We start from the raw sequence: 23575 nt of genomic DNA, 5'->3' as shown, positions 1-23575 counted from the left end.
TTCAAGTCATTTATATCCTGATTCAAAGAAACAGAAAAACAATTTTAACACAACTGGGGAAAACTGAATATGGACTGAGAATGATAGAGTACTAGTGCATTGTTAAGTTTATTAGGTGTGATAATCTGGGTGGTTTTTTTTTTTTTTTGTCTTTATCGGAAGTGTTTAAGAGTAAAAGTAGGAGTTCCCGTCGTGGCGCAGTGGTTAACGAATCCGACTAGGAACCATGAGGTTGCGGGTTCGGTCCCTGCCCTTGCTCAGTGGGTTAAGGATCCGGCGTTGCCGTGAGCTGTGGTGTAGGTTGCAGACGCGGCTCGGATCCTGAGTTGCTGTGGCTCTGGCGTAGGCTGGTGGCTACAGCTCCGAAGACCCCTAGCCTGGGAACCTCCATATGCCGCGGGAGCGGCCCAAGAAATAGCAACAACAACAACAAAGACCAAAAAAAAAAAAAAGAGTAAAAGTATATAATGTGTAGGATCTGCTTTAAAAGACTTCACCCAAAAAAAGTGGAGGGAATAGATGAAATAAGAATGATAGAATTAGGAGTTCCCTGGTGGTCTAGTAGTAAGGATTTGGTGTTGTCACTTCTGTGGTGAAAGTGCCATTCCTGGCCTAGAAACTTTCATATGCCACAGGTCCAGCAAAAAAAAAAAAAAAAAAAAAAAAAAAGAAAGTGAAATTATAGTAACTGTTAAAGTTGGGAGATGGTTACATGGATTTCATTCTATTTTTGTGTCTATTCAAAGAAAATTTTTCTTAATAAAAGGTTATATTTAAAATTAAAGTATAGTTAAAATGTAACCATTAATTAATTTGTCATTTGCAGTCTAACATTGTGTGCTTTATGATGTCCCCTCTTCTTCCCTGCTAGGCTAGGGAAACAGCAGTTACAGCATTACTTAGCCCCAAGCTGCTTCTAAAAGGACAAGCTGCCTCAGGTTCACAAAGCTTTTAGACTTTAATTCCATTCAGATGTGCCATCCTATGCTCTGATTCCTGGAGGAGTTGAATTGTAGACTAGGAGGAAGACTGGGGGAGAGAGCGCTAACATTTATTCAAGCTCCAGTTTTATGCTAGGCACCATAATATTGGGTGTTGTCATAATTCAGCTGACTTTACTGGAGTCCTTAAAAATGACAACAGGGAGTACGTGATATTATCACTAGTTTACCAATGAGGAGCAATGTGGAGAGACAGGATTTTACTTACGTCTCTGCCTTCAAAAGTCTTTCCATCATCTCATGCTGCCACATTACAAAGGAATGTTAGTTGATACACTCTTGATTCAGCTTCCTATCTATCAGATACGTTCCTTCCTCTCTAATCCCCACAGGTGCTTGCTTTGATCTGTGCCCTCATTAATGATTACATAGACCTTTGTAATAGCCCCTAAGATGGGTCTCCTTACCTCCAGTCCTCCTCTGCCTGCCTCCAGAATAACTGAACCTCTGATCACTAATTGAAATGTGTCTCTCACCTCCAGCGGTTTGCCTTAGGGTGGTATGATCTGGTTCCCTCCAACTTTACAGCCCCCTCTCCTGCCATCTCCTCCTGGCTGCTCTGTGACCAGCCAGCCTCCACATCTAGTATGTTCTCACCACCTCTGTGAGTGAGCATGTTGTTTCATTTTCTAGGAGTGTCCTCTTCTCCCCTCTTCAGGTGTCTTCTGGGACACCCTAGGGGAAGACTTGAACGCCTCCTTTAGGAAGAGTGCTCCTTCCGTGCTCCCAACAAAATCCTTCCACTTGTTCATGCCAACAATTATTGAGAGGTCTGGGTGAACAAGAGCAAGTTCTGGCCCACATAGATCTTACATCCTTAAAGGAATGTAAGGAATTAGATAATAACCATGAAAATAGATATTTTTTTAAAAAAAACTACACTGCAAAAATGGGGTAGAGGATAATGTGAAGCTACCCTAGATAAGGTAGTAAAGGAGAGCTTCTCTGAGGAGATGACAAGTATACTGATAGCTGCATCAAAAACAAAAACCTGAGCTAGTCACTCAGAGATCTAAGAATGATGAAGGAGTGAGAAATGGATGATTAAAGAGAGGGGAATAACTGGAATAGCTAAGCTAAAAAAGGGGTTGCCTTAATAGGGGAGAAGACATAAAATATAAATCCTGACATAGGAAAAATTGAATTTGGTAATGGGAAGATTAGGACTAAATATGTCTGTATGTGACCAAAAACTGGAGGAGTTATTGCTTAAATCAGACTGAATGTATTGCTTTCATGTATATTAAGTCCAGAGACAGGCTGTTCCAGTTTGGTTTGGAAGTGCAAGAAGTTGCTAGGGACCAGGCCCCTTCCAGCTTAGTACTCTGCAATCCCTAATGTATGGGCCTCCTCCTGGTCTAAAATGGCTGCTAGAGTACCAGCCAACACAGCCCCATTCCAGGCAGCAGAAAAGCGAATGGAGAAGAAAAGGATTACAGAGCATGAGTTGGCTACCTTTTAAGGAAGGTTTCGAAAACGTCCTCTACAACACCCACCCCTAACATTTCATTAGCCAGTACTTGGACATATAGCTATGTCCAACTGCAAGAGACTCTGGGAAATGCAGTCTTTATATTGGGGAGCTATATATCTAGCTAAAAATCAGCTGCTCAGGAAAGCCCTTGGAATCCACTCCCTATCCTCCTTTCTATTCTAACCATCCTCAAGAGTGTTGCCTTTTGTCCTTAGGTTTATCACTTCATGGTTGCAAGATGCTTGCTGCAACTCCAAATGTCATGTCTGTGTTCAAGGGAGAAAGAGGAAAGGGAGAAGAAACATGGCATTTGTTATTATACGCTTTCATCAGAAAAGCAAAACATTCCCTAGAACCAACTCCCTGTAGACTGCTTGCTGCGCAGTTCTCACTGGACAAAACTGGGACACATGGTCAGCCTTAGTTACAAAGAAGGCTCAGAAATGAAGAAACTTATTCCTCCTGGCATGATGCCATCCTAAACAAAATCACAGTTTATAGTAATGCAGATGCTGGAATGAATATTGGGTAAGGAACTAACAATTTCTGCCACAATCATGCGTTCTATGCTAGCTAAAGAAAAAAGCACAGTAAGGCAAAAGTTATAAATCGATAATGAGACGTCACTGGATTGAAGGTCCTCACTGTAGTGAAGAGTTGATGGAAAAACCTACTGTGTGAGCTATGGCAGACATGATATAGAGATCAGAAACTGCTGTGCTTGAAACAGATTTTGGAGATGATGTATTTACTGGCTAAAGCAAATCCCAGGCATTAAGCATATCCTCTTGGCCCTACCAGAGTATTTTTGCCCAATCTCTAATATAGCACTCGCTACTCTGTAGAATACTGGTCTAGAGACTCTGTGCCCCTACGACACTAAAATTGGCATCTCTAGCACCTAGCACATAGCAGCATTAAAAATCAAAATATTTGAGGAAGTGAAATAGCACCCTAGTGAAGAAAAACAAGTTTTAGTTTTACTGTGTTCATTTTATTCTTACCATATGCCATGGTGACTCAATCATCAGCTTATGGCAGAAGTGTATGCCAAAGGTGACACTGTGTCCAGTTTTTATGGAACACGGGCCAATTGCTAATTCTGTGACCTCCCTCCTTCACTACAAATTACCCTCCTGAGTTGGTGGCCATGGAATGGCCTTCCCTGCATGCCTGGAAGTTAGCATCCCTTGGTAAGCCAGAGAGAAGTGGAGTGAGAAATTTGGTGTGCCACCTTTGAAATGTTACTGAACTATGGAATACCATACCATAAAATCTGAGTGCAGTTGTAATAAATAGCTTATCTTTCTGGAAAAGGTGCTATGAGTCATAAATATGTAGCTAATTGAATTTTCTCATAGTAATACTGTTATTAGAAGATACAATCCTAAGGGCCTATTTTTGATGCCCATTTTTTTAGAGAAATAACCCCAAATACCTTGCTTGATCACCTGTTCCATTAGCCATAACTTATGTACACTGTAAAGTATAAACCTCTTTAAAATACGAATAAGAATCAAGTGAATGGTAACCAATTACAGTAAGAGGGCATTGCATAGAATATCACAGTGCATTGTAAATAATTCTGATGTGGCTTCATGATGGCCACCTTAGTATCACCATAGTAAATGAGAAAGTGAAAAGGCCACTTTTATCAGGAACACTGCATTGAGAAGGTTCTTTGGGAAAGTTTAGCACGACATAGCTGAGGATAATTCTGAAGACGGGTAGGGCCTTTGTGAACAAAATTAGGGATTTATTCTGGTTCTCTCTTTCTTTCTCTCTCTCTCTCTCTTTCTTTCTTTCCCTTTTTCCCAGTTGGAAATTTCCCTGTGGCAAACACAGGGAGGGAGTTCAAGGTTTTGTATTTTTTACAGTGGTGAGGAAAAGCCAGGACTTTAATGTTAAAAAGAGCTGGGTTTGAATCCCAGTTCTCCCATTTCTTAGCTTTAAATTACTATCACCTCTCATCCTCAGTATCCTCATCTGTAAGATGGGGATAACAATAGCTCCTTCCTTCCAGAATGTTATGCAGATATGGTTTCATCATCGTGGCAAACATAGGCTCCTACATGGCCTTCCTACTTCCACCCTTGCCCTTCTACATCATGTTCCCCACACGGAAGCCGGAGTGACCCCTGCAAATTGTAAATCAGATCTGATCAGTCCCTGGTGAAAAGCCTCCCATCTCAATCAGAGTGATCTCCACAGCCCTCACAACAGTGTCCATGATCTGGCCCCTACTCTTCTTCCCACTTCTCTCCTTCATACACATTCCTCTCCAGCTTCCTTGCTTTTTGTTCACACTCCTAATTCAGGGTCTTTAATTTAATTTAATTTAATTTAATTATTATTATTATTCTTTTGGCCATGCCCACAGCATGCAGAAGTTCTGGGGCCAGGGATCAAATCCATGCCACAACAATGACCCGAACCACAGCAGTAATAACACCAGGTCCTTAACTTACTGAGCCACTAGGGAGCTCCTCAGGGTCTTTAGAAGTTCTGTCTTCTCTGCCTGTGATACTCTTCCTAAATGCTTTGCTCCCTCATGTCCATCATATTTCTGTTCGAGTGTCACCTTATAAGTGACACCATCCCAACACTCCTTATGTTCCTTCCCTAACTTTTCTCTCACCAACTAACATACCATATGTTTACTTTTCAAGTTGTTTTCTGTTTTCCTAATGACCTTATCCCAACTCCAGTGCATACCCCATGAGGGTAGAAAATTTGGCTGATGCCTAAAATAGGGCCTGGTACATAGCAGGTACATAATTGAGGTTGACCAGTATTCATCAACAAATAAGAAGAATGACCACATACATAGCACTGACCATGTATGGGGCACTGTTATGAACATGTATGTTAACTCGTTTATCCTAAAAACAGGTGTCCTAGAACCCATTTTGCAGATGAGGAACTAAGGCACAGAGAGGTAGCCTGTTTGAAGGAGATACATCATGCTTCTAAGTAGGTCCTTGGATCTGAATAGTTTAGTAACTTCCATTTTGAAATTGCTTTCAGACTTAACTCACCAGACTCAACAAGAAAATGAAATACTCTCTTGGCCTATAAAGTTTTTTCTCCTTTTCTTCTCCATCCTCCTTATCTTTTTAGTTTGTTATTTCAAACCTGTTCCTTGACTGTTGTTACAAGTACAGCTGTGCCTATAGCCCAGGGTGCCTGAAAGAAGGGTGTTAATTTGAAGTTAAGATATACTATAAAGAAGAGCCATCAGTGGAAACGAATCCAATTGAGAACCATGAGGTTTTGGGTTCAATCCCCGGCCTCACTCAATAGGTTAAGGATCCAGGGTTCCTGTGAACTGTGGTGTGGGCTGTAGACACGGCTTGGATCCTGCGCTGCTGTGGCTGTGGCCTAGGCTGACAGCTGTAGTTCCGATTAGACCCCTAGCATGGGAACCTCCATATGTGGCGGGTGTGGCCCTAAAAAGAAAAAAAAAAAAAAGCCATCAGAATATGGCTTTTTCAAATGTAAGAGAGTAAATGATTCTTAATTACAATCACGAAACTCCAAATGGTTTGTCATTTAAGTTTTTTGGTGTGAAATAGAATTCCAAAAATAATTTCTTCACTTTAGAGAAAGAAAATTTAAACTGGGGTTTACCTAGTTCAAAAGATTGGCAGTGGGCAATTAAAGGTGATAGTGATCCAGTTAGACTTCACAACTAGTCAATAATATAAGCTTTTAAGTTGGTGCTGTAGGCTTGCAGAACAGTTGGCAAAACAGCCCTGTTTATCATTGACTTGACAATGCAAAAATGAGGGCTATCTTTTGTGTTTAGAGGTTATACATTTTTAAGCAGATGTTTCTGATATTAGGTATAAAACAACAATAGGGATCCAGGCCCTGGAAGTAAAATCAGGGTGGGAAACAGTCCATGCCCCTTTCTAAATGAAGCCCACCCATGCTCACAGTAAAAGAACACGGGGTTATACAAGGCATGTAAGATTCCTTATGTCTATAATCATTTCCTAACTTTTGGGAAAATATATTTCTGGTCATAGTTTTTTTTTCCTGGAATAATAATTACAACTATGTGTTCCAATTTCATATATTTTATTTCATTGTCTTTATAAACTAGAGATCTTCAATCTGATCTCTAGTAGACCAACTCTGATCCTCCTGAGATTCTTGGCAAAAAAAAAAATAAAAATTTAACGAAAGTAGAGACTTAATAGTAAGGAAGATGAGACATTTAAGCTCCCTTTATCATAGCATTGTTTTAATTTCATGATAGCCTTTACTGTTAGCTGATATTTTCTTGTTGATGGTCTTTCTCCATCCTCCTAGAATGTAAGCTCTATGAGACTGGGAACCTGGTCTGAATTGTTCACCCCAGTGTGCCTCTAACAGTTCTTGGCACACATTAAGTACTCCACAGACAGTGGGTCAAGGAACCCAATGTGACAAATGCAATGACAAAGGTAGCAGTGGGCCACTTTGAGGGTGCAGAGGAGACTGAATGAATATTTTATATGGAGATGAGCACACCATTGGAAGTCACTATGGTGGTTTTATTTTTTCATTCAACCAACATGTATTGAGAGTCCCCTGGCATTACACTGCTATGGACAAACTGACATGGATCCTACCGTCATTAAGCTTATAATCTAGTGGGAAGTCGAATATTTTTTTAAAAATCATACAACTCAATATCTGGTCATAGACTGTGGCAATTGCAGTAAAAGAAAAATATGGTTATACAATCTGTGAAATACTTTCATGATAAACAACTTTGATATAGACATCTTTGCAGTAGGCATTTTTGCCGCTAACATTTTTGCTACATAACTATTTGGCTGTAAGGCCGTTCTGCCATAAAAGGTCACTTAACTAGTTGATAGGTTTTGGTTTGACGGTCTCGTTTCCACTGGTTGAAATATGTTATCATTTCTTCCAGTTAGTGACATTATTGATGGATTTATCCAGATGACCAATGACCATGATTTGTCCTTATAACTGGTTTCTTATTTTGAAACACACTACACTGGAGGAGAAGAAGGCCAAGGGACTTGATGGTGCAGAGTTGAACCAACGTTTCCTGTGTAACTTTTGAACATCTGTCAATGAACACGTGACAAACATGCAAAGAATACACAGCAGTGTAGATTTCATAGCGCAATACAAAGCTCAGGTATGAGCATGCATCCTAGTAAACATGCATCCTAGATACTTCTCTTAATGAAGGAAGAAATGTTAGTAAAAAAGAAAATGTAGTGCTGGGAGCTCCTGCCGTGGTGCAACAGGATGGGCAGCATCTTGGGAGCTCTGGGATGCAGATTCAATCCCTGGCCCAGCACAATGGGCTTAGGATCCAGTGTTGCCACAGCTGTGGCTTAGGTCATGACTGTGGCTCAGATCTGATCCCTGGCCTAGGAACTCCATATGCCTCGAGGCAGCCAAAAATGAAGGGAAAAAAAAGGCAATGCTGAACAAGGAGACAAATTGACAGACAAAACAATGAATAAAATACAATGAATGAAAGACCTGGAAGACAAATACTTAGGTACAATCCACAAAACAAAATCAGTCATTTGCACAGTATTGCCACGATCTATATACATTTTAAATATATTCAAATATTTTGTATTTTGTAATAGTCTTTTAAATTTTGTTATTCATTTCTCATGTTTCATTATGTCCTTGTTAATGTCCCTCTTTCATATTTTGTTATTTATCTTTTCCAACAAAATTGCCTCATGGCCAATTAGTTGTGCAGTAAAAATGCTTATGGCAAAAATGGCCGGGGCAAAAATGCTTGCAGCAAAGATGCTTACTGCCAAAGTACCTAGAACTAATACAAACAATTGTAAAAAGGGTACCACATGATAGCTGCACAACTGCGCATATACTAAAAACCACTGAATGAACATTTTTTAAAGAGTGAATTTTATGGGCTATGTATCTCAATAAAGCTGTTACTTAAAAAGGGTACCACAGTGGTTAGGCGCTCAGCTCTGGATCCCTACATTTCTGGGTTCAGGATCCTGGCTCTGACGCTAGGTATGTTCTCTTAGTTTTTTCATCAATAAAATGAAGATAGTAATACCACCTCCTTCTAGGATTGTTCTGGAGGTTAAACAAGTTAGTTTTCCCAAAGCACTGACAATGGCACCTGGTACCCAGAAGAAGTGAGTTGTTATCACTTTGGAGAAGCCAGGGAGGGAACAGGAATCAAACTGAAAGCACATCTGATGGAAGCAAAGTCAGAAGCCTCTTGGGCTCTATGCCTTGCCATCTGGAATCTTTTACTTCTAGGGCTCCGTTCAAAGAAAGCTCTTTTGTCATAGAAATCAACCATGCCATGAACAAAACTGAAACAATAAGGGCATGTTTTCTCAATTAGAACACAATTTCCAGGAGTTCCTTTGTGGCCGAGTGGTTAAGGATTTGGCATTGTCATTGCTGTGGCTCAGGTTTGATCCCTGACCTGGGAATTCCCATATGCCACGGGAGCGGCCGAATAAAAAAGAACACAATTTCCAATCTTGACTCTTTAAAAATTTTTTTTCAACAGCTTTTTTGAGATATAATTCATATACTTTAAATTCACCCTTTTGAAGTGAATTCAATGGTGTTTCGTAGACTGACAGAGTGGTGCAGCCATCACCGGTATTTAATTTCAGAATATATCATTATTCCCCAAAGACACTTGACAACCATCAGATATCACTCCCCACTCTTCCCTCCTCCTTCCAGCCTCTGGCAGCCACCAATCCACTTTCTGTCTCTAGGATTTCTGTATTCCTACCTTTACTCTTGGAAAGGCATGTGGAAATGAACCATGCTGTCTCTGGGGTTGCCAATGTTTAACCTCAGACTCCAGAGGGAAAATAAATGATTTCTGATCAATTACAGCTGGAAACAACCTAAGTTTAAAAAAAAAATTAAATCAAATTTGCTATCTTAACAGCTTAACAAAGTGTAATTTAAAAATAATGCTTCCTAGTTACATCATATTTTATAGAAAATATTCTATTGGCAACTATAGTAAATTTGACCAACTTTAGCATATTTGCCACTATAAAACTGCACTTGTTTATCAGGCATAAGAACTTCCAAGTCTGATAATGACTATTTTGGTGTGAATAAAAAGCTCTCTCTGGCTGAGTTTATGTGAGTCACAACTGACAGAATTGCCACACTCTAAAACATTTCTCGATTTAAAAAATATGCTGTATATTGTTAAATAAAATTAAGTCACAGGATAGCCAGTGGTAAATTTATTCAAAATGTTGATTCCTAAGCAGTTCATCCTTATAGTCTTTAAACTTGCGCTATTTTGTATAATCGCAAAGACTTAAGGATCAAAGGTGGTTAAAAGTCTTCCTTGTTAAGCAGTGAGCAGTTCCATTGGATTGCAATGTAAAAATAAAGTTGTAAGAATGAGTGTTTATGTGTGTAATTTAGGTCTTATAATTTTTAATTTGAAAGCAGGTTCCAGTTCTTTAAAATGGTCAACATAATTAAGGTCAATTAAATTCAACAACCAACGAGTCAATCTCTTGATTCTACTGTGATGCTCCCTTTTGTAAAATTATCATGAAAAAGCAATTTATGGACTTCTGGATTTATTCCAACATTTATAGAATTTAGAAGTTGCCACTCTAATCCCCACAACAAGAAAAAGCTGAAGAAACTGAAAAACAGCTCTTAGATACATCAAAGAATTGAGATCACAGGGAAAACTGCTGCCTTCAAAACTAGGGAAAGAGGTGGATAAAGTCCAAGAGCTGGGGCCAGTACTGGGAAGAAAACTTAAAACTTAAAAAAAAATTTATATTGGAGTATAGTTGACTTACAATTTTGTATTAGTTTCAGGTGTACAGCAAAATGAATCATATGTATACACACACACACACATATATAAATATATATATATATAACCATTCTTTTTCAGATTCTTTTCCCATATAGATTATTAGAGTGTTGAGTAGATGTCCCTGTGCTGTAAAGTAGGTCCTTATTACTTACCTATTTTAGGTATAGTAGTGTGTATATGTTGATCCCAACCCCCTAATTTATCCCCCACCCCATGTTTCCCTTTTGGTAGCCATTAGTTTTGGTTTCTAAATCTTTGAGTCTGTTTCTGTTCTGTAAGTTCTTTTGTATCATTTTTTATTAGAGTCTACAAATTAGTGATCTCATATGATATTTCTCTTTGGTTTTCTTGACTTAGTGTGATAATTTCTAAGTCCATCCATGTTGCTGCAAAATGGCATTATTTCATTTGCATTTATGGCTGAGTCATATTGTATTGTATGTATGTACCACAACTTCTTTATCCAATCCTCTGTCAATGGCCACTTAGGTTGCCTGAAGTCTTGGTTATTGTAAATAGTGCTGCAATGAACATTGGATTACATGTATCTTTTCGAGTCATGGTTTTCTCTGGATAGATGCCCAGGAGTGGGATTGCTGGATCGTATGGTATTTCTATATTTAGTTTTGTAAGAAACCTCCCTACTGTTCTCCATAGGGTTGCACCAGCTTACATTCCCACCAGCAATGTAGGAGGGTTCCCTTTTCTCCACAACCTCTCCAGCACTTATTGCTTATAGACTTTTCGATGATGGTCTCTCATTGTAGTTTTGATTTGCATTTCTCTAATAAGTAGTGATTTTGAATATCTTTTTGTATGCTTCTTGGCCATCCATCTGTCTTCTTTGGATAAATGTCTGTTCAGATCTTCTGACCACTTTTTATTTATTTTTTTATATAAAGCCGGTATGAGATGTTTGTATATTTTGAAGATAATAAATCCCTGTTGGTTGCTTCGTTTGCAAAGCTTTTCTTCCATTCTGTGGGCTGTCTTTTTGTTTTGTTTATGGTGTCCTTTGCTATGCAAAAGCTTTTAAGTTTAATTAGGTCCCATTTATTTTTACTCTTGGAGGTGGGTCAAAAAAGATTGTTGCTGTGATTTATTTCAAAAATTGTTCCACCTATGTTTTCTCTAAGACTTTTAAAGTATCTAGTCTTATGTTTAGGCCATTAATCCATTTTGAGTCTATTTTTGTGTATGGTCTTAGAGAATGCTCTAATTTCATTCTGTTACATGTAGCTGTCCAATTTTCCCAGAACCACTTATTGAGGAGACTGTATTTTCTCTGTTGTATATTCTTGGCTCTTTTGTCATAGACTAATTGACCATAGGTGTGTGGATTTATTTCTGGGCTTTTTATGCTATTCTACTGATCTGTATTTCTTTTTCGTGCCAGTTCCATACCATTTTGATGATTGTAGCTTTATGCTATAGTCTCAAGACAGGGAGCCTGATTCCTCCAGCTCCATTTTTTTTTTTTTTTTCTTGAGTGCTTTAGCTATTTGGGGTCTTTTGTGTTTTGGCATAAATTAAAAAAATTTTGTTCTAGTTATGTGAAAAATGCCATTGGTGATTTAATAAGGATTGCACTGAAGCTGTAGGTTGCCTTTGGTGGATACCCATTTTGATGGTATTGATACTTTGAATCCAAGAACATGGTATAACTCTCTATTTGTTTGTGTCATCTTTGATTTCCTTCAACAGTGTCTTACAGTTTTCAGAGTATATATGTCTTTTGCCTCTTTTTTTTTTTCTTTCTCCTTTTAGGGCTGTACCTGTGGCATATAGAGGTTCCCAGGCTAGGGGTCTAATCAGAACTGTAGCTCCCAGCCTACACCACAGCCACAGCAACACCAGATCCAAGCCACATCTGCAACCTACACCACAACTCATGGCAACACCAGATCCTTAACCCACTGAGCAAGGCCAGGGATCAAACCTGCATCCTCGTGGATGCTAGTCAGATTCATTTCCACTGAGCCATGATGGGAACTCCCTCTTTTGCCTCTTTAGATAGATTTATTCCTAGGTATTTTATTCTCTTTGTACAATGATCAAAATGGGATTGTTTCCTTAGTTTGTTTTTCTTCTCTTTCATTGGTAGTGTATAGGAATGCAAGAGACTTCTGTGTATTAATTTTGTATCCTGAAACATTACCAAATTCATTGATGAGTAGTTTTCTGCTATCATCTTTAGGATTTTCTATGTATAGTATCTTGTCATCTGCAAACAGTGACAGTTATACTTCTTTTCCAATTTGTTTTGTTTATGGTTTATTTTTCTTCTCCGATTTCTGTGGTTAGAACTTTCAAAACTATGTTGAATAAAAGTGGTGAGGGTGGACACCCTTGTCTTGTTCTTGATTTCAATGCAGATGTTTTCAGCTTTTCAAAATTAAGAATGATGTTAGCTGTGGGTTTGTCATATATGGGCTTTATTATGTTGAGATAGGTTCCCTTATGCCCATTTTCTGGAGAGGTTTTTTTTTTCTTTATCATAAACGGGTGTTGAATTTTGTCAAAAGATTTTTCTTCATAAATTGAGATGACTGTGTGGTTTTTATTCTTCAGTTTGTTTATGTGGTGTATAACATTAATTAATTTGTGGATATTGAAAAATCCTTTCAACCCTGGGATATATCCCACTTGATCATGGTGTGTGATTCTTTTAATGTACCATTGTATTTGGTTTGCTAATATTTTGTTGAGGATTTTTGCATCTATGTTCATCAGTGGTATTGGCCTATAATTTTCTTCTTTTGTGGCATCTTTGGTTTTGGTATCAGGATGATGGTGGCCTCATAGAATGAGCCTGGGAATTTTTTTTTTTCCTCTGCAATTTTTTGGAAGAGTTTCAGAAGAATAGGTGTTAACTACTCTCTAAATGTTTGATAGAATTCACCTGTGAAGCCATCTGGTTTTGGACTTTTGTTTTTTGGACATTTTAAAATCACAGTTTCAATTTCTGTACTTCATTTTTATTTTCTCCTTTTTCCTGGCTGAGCCTTGGAAGGTTGTACCTTTGTGAGAATTTGTTCATTTCTTCTAGGTTGTCCATTTTATTGGCATAAAGTTGCTTATAAGAACACTTAAATTCTAATTGACACATTGCTGGAGGCTCAGTGTGGATTAGCTTGAGAGTGAAAATCTCTGAGGGGCCAAGTCTGAGGACAACCCATACTTCCAGGAATTTTACCTCCAGCAGTCCTATTGTGTTCTCCCTGTGAAGATGAGAGAAAATCCCTTCCTGCTTCAGGGGAAAAGCAAAAGAAACTATTTCAAAATTCTCCTAGATAGTTCTGTTCTTTGTTCCATTTTCTGTAATGAAGGCTAGGACTCAGAGAAAACTATTTTACCAAAGCCTTATCTGACCTGAAGAAGGTCAGCTGGCTTAACTCCAGCCCCCTCTAGTCTTCCTACCTCACGTAAGGGGAAAAACACTGAGAAAACCTTGTGAAGGAAACAGTCCAGGGGAATAAACCCACCAAAAGGCTGAGATCTAATCATAGGATTACTGAATGCTTCCCCCCAATGTACTCCACAGTCATAGAGCCTCTGCATACAGAGGATTACAGATGAAAAAACTGCAAAGCTCAGACTCTATTCAGACAGGCGTTTCTAGGAAAACCCAAAGACAATAGAGAAGATACATGTAGTTAGGGAAATTGAAGCCTTGGACATCGAGAGTTGCAGCAAACAGTAAACATAGCATAACTGCCAGCAGATAAAGGCCTACCTACCTCACACTATGTTCCTATTTACCTCAGTTCTTAATACCTAATACATCATGTCCAGCTTCCAAAAACACTGACAAGCCATGCTAAAAGGCAAGACAAAAAAAAAAAAAAAAAAAAAAAAAAAAGGTCTGAAGAGACAAAGCAAGCATTAGAATCAGATTCAGATATAAGAGAGATTTTGGAATTATCAGACCAGGAATAAAAAATAACCATGATTAGGAGTTCTCGTCATGGTGTAGTGGAAATGAATCCAACTAGGAACCTTGAGGTTGCGAGTTCGATACCTGGCCTCGCTCAGTGGCTTAAAGATCCGGCGTTACCATGAGCTGTGATATAGGTCGCAGACACAACTTGGATCTGGCGTTGCTGTGGCTATGGCGTAGGCTGGCAGCTCTAGCTCCACTTAGACCCCTAGCCACATGCCGTAGGTATGTCCCTAAAAAGCAAAAACAAACAAACAAAAAAAACCCAACTACGATTAATATGCTAAGGGTACTAATGGATAAAGTGGACAATATGCAAGAACACCCGGTACTGTAAGCAGAGAGGTTGAAACTCCAAGAAAGAATCAAAAAGTAATGTTAGAAATCAAAACCACCGTAACAAATGAAGAATGCCTTTGGTAGGCTTATCAATAGACTGGACATGGCCAAGGAAAGAATCAGTGAGCTTCAAGAACTGTCAATATAAACTCCAAAAATGAAATGCAAAGAGAAAAATTATAAGCGAAGCAGAAAGGAGTATCAAGAACTATGGGACAACTATAAATGGTGTAACATGCAACAAAAATATCAGAAAGAGGAGAAAGGAGCAGAAGAAACGTGTGAATGATAAGGGCTAAGAATTTTCCAAAATTAATGTCAGATGCTAAACCACAGATCCAGAAAACTCAGAGAATACTAAGGGAATAAATGCCAACAAACAAACTACACCTGGCCATAATAATACTCAAACTATGGAAAACCAAGGACAAAGAAAATCTTGAAAGAAGACGACTAGGGGAAAAAGACTTACCTATAGAAGAACAAAATAAGAATCATATCGAATTCCTCTCCACAATCCATGCAAAGCAGGTAGAGTATGGACAAAAATATTTGAAGTGTGGAGAGAAAAAAACCCCAACCTGTAATTCTGTATTTAGCAAAATTACCTTCACACATGAAGAGAAAATAAAGATGTTCTCAAACAAACAAAAACTAAAGGAATTTGTCACCAGAGGCTTGTATTACAAGAAATGTTAAAAGAACATCTTCAGAGGACGGGCAAATAATACAGGTCAGACTTGGGACATACGAGGTAAACAGAAAATCCAAGGACCTCACCATCAGGTCCTTTCCTTCTCTCCACCTTTCAGAGTCCAAATTTTATTTCATTTTTTAAATTTTTTGTCTTTTTGTCTTTTTAGGGCCGCACCCACGACACATGGAGGTTCCCAGGCTAGGGGTTGAATCAGAGCTGCAACTGCAGGCCTACACCACAGCCACAGCAATGCCAGATCCTTAACCCACTGAGTGAGGCCAGGAATCAAACCTGTAACCTCATGTTTCCTATTTGATTTGTTTCCGCTGCTCCACAACGGGAACTCTGGAGAGTCCCAAGTTTATTTTATATATAACATCCAGGGGTTTTACTAGTTGTGTTTATCAGAAGTAATAGGGGAAAGTATATCTACAGCACCATCCTAGAACTGAAACTCTTAGTATATTTACGAGTCCTTTTACCTCTGTAGATTATATATTTAGAGGTGAACTTGAATTGAGATGCAATTTTGTATCCTCCTTCCCCCGCCTTCAGTATGTACTATGAGAAGCTTTCTATGTCATTAAAACTTCTTGGACAGGAGTTCCCGTCATGGCGCAGTGGTTAACGAATCCGACTAGGAACCATCAGGTGGCGGGTTCGGTCCCTGCCCTTGCTCAGTGGGTTAACGATCCGGCGTTGCTGTGAGCTGTAGTGTGGGTTGTAGATGCAGCTCGGATCCTGCGTTGCTGTGGCTCTGGCGTGGGCTGGCGGCTACAGCTCCGATTCGACCCCTAGCCTGGGAACCTCCATATGCCGCGGGAGCGGCCCAAAGAAATAGCAAAAAGACAAAAAACAAAAAAAACTTCTTGGACAATATCAGTGTTTTTTTGGTTTGTTTTTCAGGGACACATGCATGGCATATGGAGGTTCCCAGGCTAGGGGTTGAATCAGAGCTGTAGCCACCAGCTTACACAACAGCCACAGCAACCCCAGATCGTTAACCCACTGAGCAAGGCCAGGGATAGAACCTGCGTCCACATGAATGCTAGTCAGATTGTTAAGGGCTGAGCCATGATGGGAACTCCCTACAATATTGATTTTAAGAGCTGTATAATAACAAATAGATATAGCTTTAATCATTCTTTGACTGTTAACACTTAAGGTATTTGCAAATATATTGCTATTGCTATACAACTACTAAGCTAAAAAATAACAGTTCAAAAAATTGTCTTGAAAAACCTCCTTTAAGAACTTTATGACAATTTACACCTCCCACCAGTAATATAAAAGTATGCCTATCTTTCAGCCCCATCATCATCAATGAGTATCGGGGTGATTTAAATGATCTGTTTTGCTAATTTGTTAAGAAAAGTAGTAACATATAGTTTAATTCCCATTTCTCTGGTTTACCAGTGAGATTAAGCATTTTCACCTATTTGCTGGTTATTTTCATTTCTAGCTTTGTGAGTGGTCTATTTATGTCCTTTTGTCTATATCAAGGATTTTTTATTATTATTGGCAAGAGCTCTTTATTTTTAAGAACATCAGCAGTTTTTATATCACATGTTGTAAATGTTTTTCCAATTGGTTTTTTATTTTATAATGCTTTTTAATACTCTTTATTTCAGAAAATTTCAAACTCACAGAAAAATTGAAAGAATAATGAGCATCCAAATAGCCTTCACCTAGATTGCCAAGTGTTAACATCTTGTTACCTATGCTTTGTCTCTCTCTGTAACTAGGATATAGTTATATTCTGTATCACTGGGATTTGGGTACCACTTTGTAACAACCCAGAACAGATTGGCTCCAGGGTCCTTCAATAACAGAGTGAAAATGTACTTTCTAATCTACACTCACCATTTAACAGAAACCGCTTCTTTCCTTCTCACTGTTTCTCACTATTACTTATTTGCTTTGTTCTTGTTTTTTTTTTTCCTCCTCAAACACTAGCATAGCAGAATGTAAAATGAAGATTTCTGTGTGGTTCTGAGAGTGTGGGTACAGATGGTAGTAACCCCCTAGTGTCAATAAGCAAAGCATGGTCATTAAGAACAGTGTGAGCAGATATCACAAGCAATAAAATCTGTGCAAGCCAGCAATGATAAGAGGAAGAACCACACTTTGACATAGAAGAAGAATCACTGCCAAAAAGGGAATAATAATGAAACCTATTTTGAAAACAATACAAAAGCACTTTGAGCTTTTTGGAGAAGATATACCATTTTTGATAGTGTCCTTATTATTTTCTAAACGACAGCCAGGAAAACCTTGCATTTTCTGGCATGCATTATCATTACTTTGTGTAAATACTGGGTTTTTTTTTTTTTTCCCTACTAGACAAAACTACCAGTTTTTTTTTTTTTTTTCTTGAACAATGCTTGTTAAAAAGGAAAACCATTCTTTGTGAAAATTTGGCTTCCTGATTTTTGAGTGGCTGTGGTGTAGGAGAAGAATACTAGATTGCAGATACTTGAGTGAACTTGGACCTGGGCCTTACTATTGATGGCCTGTGTGACCTAAAACACAGGTATGAGCCTCAGTTTGCACATCTTTAGAAGCAAAGCATAACTATATGCCTTATAGGTTAAAAAAAGTCCTTTGTAAACTGTCGTGTTATAAATACATTGACAATAATGATGATTCATGATACTGATAATAACGAGGAGGAGGAGGATTATATATCTTTTCTACATCATTTTTCAAGGTGTATCCGGGGATAGTACTCATTTGGAATGAATTCTTCCAATTTCCTGGGCTTCCATTGTAGAACGAAGCCCTATCTATCTGAACAGTGTTGAGTCTCAGTTGCTGGTAGCAGCTGGGCTCTACTGTCAAAGGAGCAACAGGGATTTGTAGTCCTCCTTACGTGCCACTTTTCTCAGGAGCTGCTGCCTTGGACTTTTGGCCTTTGACACACCATCAGACTCACAATGTAAGCACACACTGTAGTCCTACCAGTCTGGCTGCAGGGTCCCACTCCTGGCTCAATCCTGGTGCAAGAGGCTTTCTCCAACCCTTCATAGCAATGGGGTAGCAGCATTTCCAGGACCAGGCTTTTGATCATACAGAGGCAGGTCCTCTAGTTGGCTAGAAGAATACTGATTCCAGGGAGTCATGCTTTCCCAGGAATTCCAAGCACAAATTATTTGCATGAGGATTACCAAGAGTGTTTGTTAAAACGCAGATTCCAGGACCCCAGCTGGAGCCGGTGAAAGAGGACTGCAAACCAAAGTTTAAGAACCCTCAACTCTAGACCTGTGGTCTCTGAAATGTCATCTCTCAGGTGCTACATAAGACAATGCCATTGGTCATGTGAAGAATATAAGAGCTTCTATTTATATACAGTAAGAAATAAAAATAAGAAATTACTTTATACTACTATTTAATACTCAGCTTGTCACTGCATTCCTCATGTGCTCATGTCACCTCTGGTACTGGATACCTCCTGAGATTAGAAGCTTCAAACTGCAAGGGTATGAACAGTGGGGTCACATTGGTACATGTTTTTTCAGAGCATTAGCATGTACTGCAGTTTGCTCATGAAGTTAGTTTGTGGATTATATTAGTCAGTTTTAATTAAACTAAGCCTGAAAAAAAGGGAGAGGTGTCTTAAAAAGATTCCTGCAGAGTTCCCATCATGGCTCAGCAGTTAACAAACCTGACTGGTATCCATGAGAATGTGGGTTCGATTCCTGGTCTTGCTCAGTGGGTTAAGGATCTGGCGTTGCCATGAGCTGTGGTGTAGGTCACAGACGCAGCTCGGATCTAGAGTTGCTGTGGCTGTGGTGTAGGCCAGTGGCTACAGCTCTGATTAGACTCCTAGCCTGGGAACCTCCATATGCCAAGAGTGTGGCCCTAAAAAGACAAAAGACAAAAAAAAAAAAAAAAAAAAAAAAAAAAGATCCTGCAAAAAGTCACTCTGTATCTTGATGATAATGATAACAAGCATCAGTGAAAAAAAAAAAGAAAATGGAAGAACTGACAGTTTTCCTTCTAGCTTCTCTTCAGGATGAGCTTTTCTTCAATCATATTAAAATGTAAAAATGATGATCAACCAATCAAACTTACGAAGAACCAGCCCCCTAAAACTCCCCAAACTTAAAAAGTATCCAGAAGATAAACTACAATATGGGCTCACATCCACCCAGCCTCAATGCTGACTCACAGCTAAATTTAGAGTATGTTTTGGGATATTAGTTACAACCAATATAAAGTTGTCATGATTAACAAGATTAAGAAACCAAAACAGGGGAGTTCCCGTCGTGGCGCAGTGGTTAACGAATCCGACTAGGAACCATGAGGTTGCGGGTTCGGTCCCTGCCCTTGCTCAGTGGGTTAACGATCCGGCGTTGCCGTGAGCTGTGGTGTAGGTTGCAGACGCGGCTCGGATCCAGCGTTGCTGTGGCTCTGGCATAGGCCGGTGGCTACGGCTCCGATTCAACCCCTAGCCTGGGAACCTCCATATGCCGCGGGAGCGGCCCAAGAAATAGCAACAATAACAACAACAACAACAACAACAACGACAAAAAAAAAAAAGACAAAAAAAAAAAAAAAAAAAAAAAAAAAAAAAAAAAAAAAAAAAAGAAACCAAAACATTATAAATAATAACCTTTTTAACATGAGAAGGAAGCTTTGTGCTGTTAATAAAGTGAACAATTTCAAACGGTTTATTTCATCTTTATCTCATTATTTAAATACTTCTATGTTGGTGTATTTTGTAATAATTCACTCTATGATAAATATTTATAACGAAATAAGCAACACACATTATGCGGGAACACCTAAATTCTTTGACTGGTGCAAGGGCCAGGACCAGCTTTTGTCCCAGCTTGAAACTTTCCTGAATCTGTGTCTCCCTCTTTGACTTCCTAATCAGTTTTGAGTTTAAGCAACCTGTTTCTCAGTGATTCGTGCCATCGGTAATAAAAAAGCTCCTTCTTACTCAGGCATTTTAAGGACTTTGTCATGGAACCTCAAAAGAAAAATGCAATGAATTGGCCAGTCCTGCTCATCCCAGACATGTGAACCAAAGGAATTCTGGGTTCTGCCATCTGCCTTGCATGTAATCTCCCAGAAAGGCCATAGCAGACTCCGAAGCCAAGGGGCTCCAGTCTCTGGGGCACCCCTGCAAGGGCAGAACCAGGTGTGACTGTCTACCTGGGAACGTTATAGTCACAGATGATCATCCGTGATCTCCTTGGTCTCATGTTTTCCCTCTCCGTCTGCTGTCGCCACTTCTCTTCCTCCCTAAGCCAGCTCCCTGAGACTTACACTGCCACTCCCAGGGCCTGCCTGGGGCCTGCTTCCTTTGAAGACCCAATTTGGACTCTTCTCCAGTTTTTGACCTTAGCACATCTCATTTCATTTTCTTTCTTTTATTATTATTATTTTTTAATAGTTATTTCCCCAATACGCTTTTTTTCTCCTACTGTACAGCATGGTGACCCAGTTACACATACATGTACACATTCTATTTTCGCACATTATCAGTCTCCATCATAAGTGACTTCATTTCATTTTCAAACTGTGTGTCATGTTAGCACCCGAAATCCACAGCTATGACTGAGATGCTCCCTGAGGCTTGTAGGGCTCCTATGAACTTGTCAGGCTCCCATTTCCTGATAAGAGGGCCAGTGATTGTATTACTGTATCAAATGGGAAAGAAAGGATCCAAGGACCACTTCTGGGAGCCAGCTCCACACCATGTTAAGGTCTCCCTTCACTCTCTCAGGCCCTAAGAATATCAAGGACACCCCCTTGGCAGAAAGAAGAATTGTACAACCAAAGGTTTCTCTTTCCGTTTGGTTCTCTGCTACTTAGTTGGCTCTTTTCAGCTATCATAGCTTGCAGATCTACAGCCTAGCTTCTGTTCTTTGTCAAGATGAGAGGACAAAGAGGAAGCTGGAGACAGGACAGAACTTTCATTAGATTTGGTGACAGACCTCTCTTCTCCATTTACTTTCTTCATCTGCTCCATTCTTTTTTATTTCTTTCTTTCTTTTTTTTTTTTTTTTTGTCTTTTCAGGGCCGCACCTGCGACATATGGAGGTTCCCAGGCCAGGGGTTCAGTCAGAGCTGTAGCCACCAGCCTATGTCAGAGCCACAGCAACACCAGAGCCGAGCCATGTCTGTGACCTACACCATAGTTCATGGCAACGCCAGATCCTTAACCCACTGAGTGAGGCCAGGGTTTGAACCCACAACCTCATGGTTCCCAGTCGGATTGGTTTCTACTGCGCCATGACAGGAACCCCTTCCCCTCCCCCCCCTTTCTTATTGCTGTTTGCTCACTCCATCCTTTGGCCACACATTCCCCACCTGCTACATATCTCCTGGCTGCCATCTGAATAGGTCTCCCACTTTGCCCTTGTATGGCTCTCTTGATTTAGAATTGAGTCAATATAAGTTGGTAAAGTAACCTCCAATATTTTCTTCTCCAAGCATCCCTTTCATTGTTTTCCCTACAGATTCTTTGTTTTATTTATTTATGTATTTATAAGTAATAAATAACCAGCCACTGCAGAGACCCCGGCCACTGCAGTGACAACACCAGATCCTTAACCTGCTGTGCCACAAGAGAACTCCCAGCTTCCTTGTTTTAAAAGATTAGGTAGGAGTTCCTGCTATGGCACAGTGGATTAAGGGTCTGGCATTGCTGCAGCTGTGGCTCAGATTTGATCCCTGGCCTGGGAATTTCCATATGGTGTGTGTATGGCCAAAAAAAAAAAAGATTATGTGTATTAACCTATTTGCAAGCAATACTGTTATTCCCAGTGTTAAAAATCTAAGATCTAAGTGACTAAAAACTAGACAGACTAAGGAAAGGTTGCCTCTGCCAAGGGAGGATGGATGCTGGTGGCACTTCAGATGGGAGATAGGGAGAGAGGTACAGAGTGCACCTAAGGCTCTGCTCCCCACCACTGGGAGCTGGGAATTGACTGTGTCTCCTGATGTCCATGTTTCCATGTGTGTTCTCTTAAACTTGACATTGCTGTCTGATATGATTCACTTATGCTTCCTGTATGTTTATGATGCAAATAGGGCCACAGGGATTTTTTGCTTAGTACAAAATCTTAATCTACATACACTCAAATTCAGAAGGCCTGGATGTAAGAAGCTCCAAAGTGAGGAAAGGCCTTTCTCATGAACTCAATCCTAATTTTAGTAAGTCATCTCTTAGGATCTCTTACATATTGAGTATTTCAAGCAAGTTTTATTATATTTGTTTTGTTTACCCTGGCTACCAAAGTCATCTTTACAGTAAAGCACATATGAGAGGCTAAAAACTATAGAAGTACCATGTGATCTGAATAGGGTAAAAATGGATTTGCTGGAGTTCCTGTCGTGGCTCAGTGGTTAATGAATCCGACTAGGAACCATGAGGTTGCGGGTTCGATCCCTGGCCTTGCTCAGTGGGTTAAGGATCCGGCATTGTCGTGAGCTGTGGTGTAGGTTGCAGGCGTGGCTCAGATCCCAAGTTGCTGTGGCTGTGGTGTAGGCTGTGGCTACAGCTCTGATTACACCCCTAGCCTGGGAACCTCCATATGCCACAGAAGCGGCCCTAGAAAAAGCAAAAAAAGCAAAAAAAAAAAGGATTTGCTTTAAACTATTTCCTTTAGGAGTTGAAATTTGTATATGCTTTTGCTAAAATGAAAAAGATATAACACCAAGACTAGGACCCTGAAATATCTGTCCTGGTGTTAAGCATTAGAATACAATAAAAGTAACATAGAATAAACTCTATTAAAATCCAAATTCTGGGAGTTCCCGTCGTGGCTCAGTGGTTAACGAATCCAACTAGGAACTATGAGGTTGCGGGTTCGATCCCTGGCCTTGCTCAGTGGGTTAAGGATCCGGCATTGTCGTGAGCTGTGGTGTAGGTTGCAGGCGTGGCTCAGATCCCAAGTTGCTGTGGCTCTGGTGTAGGCCGGTGGCTACAGCTCTAATTGGACCCCTAGCCTGGGAACCTCCATATGCTGCGGGAGCAGCCCAAGAAATGGCAAAAAGACAAAAAAAAAAAATATCCAGATTCTGCCATTAACTTCTTACCCAAAACTTCTATTGAAATTGGTAGAACAGATAAGAATAAAGCCAATGAAATTTTTTTACAGTCATCTCACCTGAGTTTTGCTTTGTTTTGTTGTTGTTGTTTTTTCCATTTTTGGGTACCCCATGGCACATCGAATTCCCATAGCAAGGATTCAGACCCGAGCCACAGCTATGACTCAAGCCACTGTGCTGGGGCCAGGATCGAACCTGTGACCCCACG

At 39.7% G+C, this 23575-nt stretch overlaps 2 protein-coding genes across 20 annotated transcripts in view; one reads left to right on the top strand and one right to left on the bottom strand.

Moving 5' to 3' along the window:
• Positions 1–23575, top strand: part of AAGAB (alpha and gamma adaptin binding protein) — a 308159-nt gene that overhangs the window by 209690 nt on the left and 74894 nt on the right. The gene's annotated exons all lie outside the window — the stretch shown is intronic.
• The window catches only part of IQCH (IQ motif containing H), a 237670-nt gene that overhangs the window by 202387 nt on the left and 11708 nt on the right, over positions 1–23575 (bottom strand). For 13 of the 17 annotated variants that reach the window (XM_084978737.1, XM_084978733.1, XM_021100401.2 and 10 more), the window contains one exon: positions 9254–9371. In XM_084978737.1, the coding sequence (XP_084834863.1) occupies positions 9254–9371 (118 nt within the window). Of the gene's footprint in view, positions 1–9253; positions 9372–18700; positions 18772–23575 lie in introns of all 17 variants that reach the window. The other 4 variants (XR_014817110.1, XM_084978785.1, XM_084978757.1 and 1 more) reach the window with 1 other exon arrangement.

Source organism: Sus scrofa, chromosome 1 (genome assembly GCF_054392235.1).
Source record: "Sus scrofa isolate SSC_HxYL_T2T_F1_AM1 chromosome 1, Sscrofa_HxYL_maternal_Yorkshire_Landrace_v2.0, whole genome shotgun sequence".
NCBI classification, from domain to species: Eukaryota; Metazoa; Chordata; class Mammalia; order Artiodactyla; family Suidae; genus Sus; species Sus scrofa.
This window is presented reverse-complemented; position numbering and strand designations above follow the sequence as displayed.